Source organism: Camponotus vicinus, unplaced genomic scaffold, assembly GCF_025532165.1.
Source record: "Camponotus vicinus isolate PSW18456_S1 unplaced genomic scaffold, iyCamVici1.0 SCAF_4, whole genome shotgun sequence".
Taxonomy (NCBI): Eukaryota; Metazoa; Arthropoda; class Insecta; order Hymenoptera; family Formicidae; genus Camponotus; species Camponotus vicinus.
The window spans coordinates 23,766,078-23,772,877 of record NW_028141976.1 but is presented as its reverse complement, the minus strand read 5'-3'; the positions used below and the strand labels follow the sequence as shown (position 1 = coordinate 23,772,877).

The window sequence follows — 6,800 nt, the reverse complement described above, 5'->3', positions numbered from 1 at the left end:
TTCAAATCTTTTTTTTAATAATATTAATTTTCTTGAAGTAAGCAAATCATAATTTTGCGGAGTATAACAATTTATAAATATATGACACAATTACAAAACATTAATTGTATCATTAATTATATCAAGGCTCGTTCATGAAATCTAATGTTTCTATGAAAAATTACTTATTATTAGTGAAAGGTAACGTAGTGTTTTTTTTCTAAATTATCTTATATATACATATTCAAGAATAATATAGTAATGATCAGAGCCTGGATCTCGGTGCCATTTTCCTCACTCAGTACTACTTTTCGCGGCGCTCAGCCACTAGCATGCACTTGGGAAAAACGGCACCGAGATCCGGATCCTGATAATGATACATTTATTTTAACAAATCATACAATATCGTTTTATATATACATATATACGTCTTATATATATATATATATATATATATATATATATATATATATATATATGTATATATATATTCAAGAATAGTATAGTAATATATTTATTTTAGCAATTATATATCATTTTTATATACAAATGTTGCTTTTGATGCAATATAAGGAATACAAATATATGTAATAAAAAAAGTAAAAGTTTCGAAAACATTTATTTGATTAATATACTTTTGATAAGTTCATAATCACGGAAAGAAAACAGATATATAATGTTTAGCATCTTTATATAAAAAGACCAAAAAAATTTAACATACAAAATGTATAATAAAAAATAATAAAAACAGATTGGATTTCTTGTTAAAATAGAAATTATATATTAATAATGATAAATGATGTAATGATTATTACATATTATTCGCATTTTATATCAGTTTTGTATATGTAAATAATTATAAAAATTTTTAATTGTTCTTAAATTATATACTTTCATATATATTTCATTATTATAATTTATATTTTTATATAAATTATAATAGTATACAAAGATAGAAACGTATGAAAGATTATCCAGATTCATATCTGATAATCAAAGTAATAATCATTAATAATTTCAATAATTTATTCAATTTGGCATTTTGGATTTGTTTTAAACAGGTGTAAGATGAGTTTGAGTGAGCTTTTTTTTCAATGCATTTGCACTTACCTCTTCTGTAAGATCAAATGTTGTTAGCTTTTTTATTACATTATTTAAATCATCCGTACAAACATTTTTTGGATTGGTAATTTTTTCTAGTTGTTTTTTGATTTGTTTCTGCTGGTCTGTTTTTCTTTTTATTGTTTTATCTTTATTGTGTAATTTATCATCTGAATTGTTTATATATGCTTTATATTGTTCATATAGGCTTTCTGTTGAACTTAGAGAAAGAGATTTATAAAATGACATTTTGGCTGTATCAGAATATAAATTTTTTTTTTTCAATAATGGATCATAGTTTTTTTTGCCAACATCGAAATATTCCCATCTTGTTTTCTGCTGTTGTATATCTTGTTTGATATTCATATTTCTATCTTTATTTGCCGAAAGTATTATTTGATGAATATTCTTATCAGCTTTATTATTTAAGTTATTTGATCTTGAGTTAATTGGTTTTCTTGAACCTAGGCAAACATACGTTGTTAGTAAATTGTTTTTCAATTTTGATACATCAGAAAAAACTTGATTCGATAAATATACATCTTCTGCTGTATTCCTCAGTTTATCTTTTATATCAATTGATGTTTCATTTAGAATATTATATGAAATACGAGTCTTTTGTTCTAAACTCTTTTTTCGCTTATTTTTCTTTCTTTTCTTGCTACACTTTCCTGCTTTTACACTTAGTTGTGATTTTTTTTCTTTTTTAATTCTTGCTAATTCTTCATCATTTTGGGAATTATAGCTTGAATCTGTATTTCTCTTTAAACTGCAAATGCTAAATTGCTGTGTCAATTTATTTAATCTTTTTTTATGATTTTTTCTTGCGCTCTTGGATCTGATAACAAAATCTTTAGTTTCATGTTGCGATGTGTTTTCATCAACCATTTCCTGACTCTCTTCTGGATCCTCACTCTCTTCTGTATCTAATTCTATAGCTGTCTTCCTATGAGTCATAGTGTTTTCTTTAACTAAATTTGCATCTGGTTGAGATATACTACCAATGCTAACATTTAGAAACATTCTATCTTGTTGTGCAATTCTCTCAAGTTTTCCATTTAATAAATCATGGCTTGTTGTTTTGTATCCATCACATGCTTTGTATAGCTGTTCATCAGTTAATGGAATATATACAGAATCTTTTGCAGTCTTTTCTTCCTTCTCGATAGAAATATTTTTTATTAAATGACCATTGAGAAGAGTAGAGCTTTTCAAAAAGTTTCCATATTTTTGTTGCTCAGTCTTCTTGCTCTTTTTAGAAGAAATGGTACTCCAATCATCAATCGTATTTGAATCATTAATTTTAGACAAAGAAATTTTGTCTTCATGCATCTCGACCTTGACATTTTTGATTGTATTGTCATACAGTGTTTCCCACCAGTGTTCTGAGTTGGTTTCACTGTATCCTATGCCCGCATTATCGAACTTTAACGTTGGTTTTAAAGCTTTTGTAAGGCCGTTCTCATTTTTACCAAGTCCTTTTCCTATATGAAAAAAAAAAATTTTTTTTATCTCTTAGCTCTGTCCATTGCATATAAACAACAAAGATAGACAAATAAACAATAAAATTCATGTCGAGTAATGAAATGAAAATTTAATTAGACATCGCTTGTTTGCCTTGTGGCAAACAAGACTGCGCCTTTTTATTCGAGCCGAAAATTCATGCCACATCGTACCTTCTTTCCAACCATATTTCAATAATTGCGCTTTCGCAAAATCAGCCATTTACGTTATCATGTATTTATTATATGTATTATTATATGACAATCGTATATATACTCCTTTAAACTGCACGTTATATACACGTTGTCATATGATCATCGTGAATTGAAGGGTAAGCAAAAAGATGTTTATCGATATTCGATATTTTTTTAACTTCGATGTAAAAATATCGAATTGAAAAAAATATGAATAAAATAGCGAATAAATACTTTTGAATAATTTAAACAAGTCAAAATGCATATTTTTACACGGAATCTAAATTTAGCACAAGACTTATAGTGTTTTCGACTTGTCGGTTTCAATCGCTCCAGGGTAGTTTACTAGACGTTATTGACCAATCACAGCCATTCTTTTGAAGAATGTAACCATATATTCTTCAGAAGAATGACTGTGATTGGTCAATAACGTCTAATAAACTACCCCGAAGCGATTGAACCCGACAAGTCGAAAACGCTATTAAGCCGGGTTTACAATTTAGCCACATAAAGCGTCGTCTACAATGAGATTTTAAGGAGACTTAAGGCGTAAGACTTAAGAAATTGACCAATCACAGTCAAGTATTAAGAGAATACTCGACTGTGATTGGTCAATTTCTTAAATCTTACGTCTTAAGTCTCCTTAAAATCTCATTGTAGACGACGCATTAGTCAACATTAGTACAATTTAGTCCACATTAAGCATTAAGAGATTGACCAATCACAGTCAAGTATGAAGAGAATACTCGACTGTGATTGGTCAGTTTCTTAAAACTTAGGGCTTAAATTACCTATTGTAGATCGGGACATCCACCGAACGAACACGGGCATAGAATGGACTGACATACAGGGCCGCTTCGACCAAACTTAGGCCCAGTTCGACAGTGGCCAGTTAGCTTAACTAGTAGTTAAGTAGTGATGCCAACCACTGAAACAAAATTCGGTAAGCTATTTACAAGCTATTTTAATTAATATTCAGCTTCGTTCTCATTACGATATCTCATCGCAAAACGAAAATGGATATCAAAACAAATCGTATACGAACACCAAATTTTTGTCATAAAGAAAAACTGGTACTTGTATCATTAATAAAAAAATACAAATTGATAATAGAAAATAAGCGGACTGATGCTGTGAGTGTTAGAGACAAAGAAGAGGCTTGGCTGAAGATATTGAACGAGTAAACTTGTCAAAATAACCTTGTATATAGCTTACCGAATTTTGTTTCAGTGGTTGGCATCACTACTTAACTACTAGTTAAGCTAACTGGCAACTGTCGAACTGGGCCTAAAGGTGAAAGCACATAAAATTGCAGGAGCACATAACCATAAGCATAAGAAAATTGATTGGTTCATTTTCTTATGCATATATTTGTGGACCAATCAATTTCTTTATGCTTATGGTTATGCGCCTATGCAATTTTATGTGCTTTCACCTTTAGTTTGGTCGAAGCGGCCCTGTATGTCAGTCCATTCTATGGACGACTTTAGGCTTCAGCCAAGTTTATATAGATGTTTAAGCCTAAAGTCGTAAGAAACAATGACATACGTTATTGGGAAGAAATTAACCAATCATATTCGAGGACTGTTTAACCTTCAACTGTGATTGATCCTAACGACTTTTGTAAATGCGGTCTTAATAAAAGAGATTATTTTTCGTTTTTAAGGCAAATACCGAACCAACAAACGTTATAATTAAACCAACAATCATCAGCGAATGATTGCGTATCGATTTAACCGCTTTTTGAACGAAAATGAAATTTTTCCGGCTAACTTCACGTTAATTTTTATTTTTTTGTTTAAAAAAAAAATATAAACCAACAAACGTTGAAATTAGGCCAACAATCACCGACAAACGACCAACAAACGATTAAAAAAAAAAAAAATTAAAAAAGTCGAAGTTGCCCGGCTAAGTTCCCGGAGATACTGTCGAACTGGGCCTTATGGCGTTTTCGATTTATCGAAATATTTATATTTGACCGACCCGGGGTAGTTTACTAGACGTTATTGACCAATCACAGCCATTCTTCTGAAGAATGGAACCATACATTCTTCAGAAGAATGGCTGTGATTGGTCAATAACGTCTAGTAAACTACCCCGGGTCGGGTCAAACCCGATAAATCGAAAACGCCATTAATCGTTGATTAAAGGGTTGCCAACATGACAAAATAATTCAGTGTGACCAATTGTATTTCTGACGATATAGGCCGGTATTCATAGTCCGTTCTTATATTTAAGATCGTCTTAAGAACCCATTCAACCAATCAATGACCGCATTGCAGCTATTTGATTGGTTAAATGGGTTCTTAAGACGATCTTAAATATAAGAACGGACTATGAATACCGGCCATACTGTATTTCTACAATTATATTGGCTTCTCTCTGTATATTGTTAGAAATACAATTGGTCACACTGAATTATTTTGTCATGTTGGCAACCCTTTAATCAACGATTGAGTTAATCGGAGTTTGGTCGAAGCGGCCCTAAGCCCCAGTTTCACAATTTACTTTAACCGAAGTTTAAAGGCCATCACACACAAAATTGCATAGCTGCATATGCATAACATAAGACCATATGGACCAATGAGCATCGAGTATTATGTTATGTAAGTCAATATGGCGACTTAATACTCATGCTCATTGGTCTATATGGTCTTATGTTATGCATATGCAGCTATGCAATTTTGTGTGTGATGGCCTTAACTCGTTAAAGAAGGATTTACATTGCGTTCAATGTCCGATGTATGACGTCTGATTGGATACAATGGATTTGGGACGCAATGTAAATCCTCCTTTAACGAGCTAAACTTCGGTTAGTATAAGTTGTGGAACTGGGCCTAAGTTTGGTCGAAGCGGCCCACATACTCTTAATTTTGTACGCTCCAATATGTATCAAAAATTTTTATTTTAATAAATAAATTATTTCTTTCCTATATTATATATTTTATTATAAATAAAAGTATCATAATAAAAATTATTTATAATTTTTATAAAATATATCGATTATTCGATATTTTATTCGATATATTGACTATTTATTCGATATTAATAAGAATACTTTTTAAATTAATGAATATATTCATATTCGATATTTTTTTCGATATCGACATCTCTATACCAAAGTATGCTGTCACATGTTACGAGTAAAATTTTCGAACGCCCTCAATAATATAACCACAATTACATGAAACATTGGCTGCGTTCAGCAGGAAAAGCATTCGTATTAAGTTAGCCGGAAATTTTTCAGCCAACCAAAAATCTCCTTATGGAATCGTTTGTATTTCGTATGAAGATGTTTGAAGTGTGATTAAAAACGTTTGTGAGTAATTAGAATAATTATAAAAAATTAATCATTTTTACAGTATGTAGTTAGCCAACATAACTAAATATTAAAAATTCTCCTTATGAATCGTTTGTATTTCGTATGAAGAGTTTTGAAGTATAATTAAAAAGGTTTGTGAGTCATTCGTTTAATTTTAATTAAATTTTTTTATATTGTGAAGTTAGCCGGAAGCTATATAAAATGGACGCCGTCCTGTGATTGGTCGATTTGCTTATGGTAAATACTAAAATTTTCTCATGTGTACTGACTTTAAGTGTAAGCAAAACGAGCAAATTTATCTCTTTTGTAACTTTTAATCCATGACTAATTTATTATTAATTCCGCATAATCGCATAATATATCATGGATCGTGGATAAGCGTAGATAATTGAAATATGTTTTTCTACCAATAAATAAGTAAATCTTTTATAATTGTTTTATAATGTAGTCATCATTCAGAAAATGATCACAATTTGTGATTATGGTTCATATTCTGAATCCTCTTTTATTGATAAAAGTGCCTTTAAAAGTGGCTTATAAGCCTTTTGATTGGCTGTAAGCCACTTTTAGAGGCACTTTTATCGATAAAAGAGGATTCAGAATATGGACCTATGTATTTAATTGTTATTTTATATTCGCTTTCAAATAATAAACTATATAATAATAAAATTTATATAAAAAGATGGTAATATATGTAATCC

At 30.1% G+C, this 6,800-nt stretch overlaps 1 protein-coding gene across 1 annotated transcript; it reads right to left on the bottom strand.

Annotated features, from left to right (window-relative positions):
• Nucleotides 1-457: 457 nt before the first annotated feature.
• LOC145970786 (uncharacterized) lies at nt 458-3,097 on the bottom strand. The gene is made up of 2 exons (XM_083097750.1): nt 2,757-3,097; nt 458-2,564 (listed from the first exon to the last, which is right to left on the bottom strand). Exons 1-2 carry the CDS (start codon nt 2,803-2,805, stop codon nt 1,033-1,035), a joined length of 1,581 nt encoding a protein of 526 aa, XP_082953876.1. The 5' UTR covers nt 2,806-3,097; the 3' UTR covers nt 458-1,032.
• Between the last annotated feature and the right edge of the window lie 3,703 nt (nt 3,098-6,800).

Bases quoted from the DNA above. Each gene is read 5' to 3' on its own strand.
- LOC145970786 (XM_083097750.1), bottom strand. From the start codon at position 2,805: ATGGCTGATTTTGCGAAAGCGCAATTATTGAAATATGGTTGGAAAGAA. The intron at 2,565-2,756 runs GTACGATGTGGC...TTTTTCATATAG, and splicing joins GAAATATGGTTGGAAAGAAG to GAAAAGGACTTGGTAAAAAT.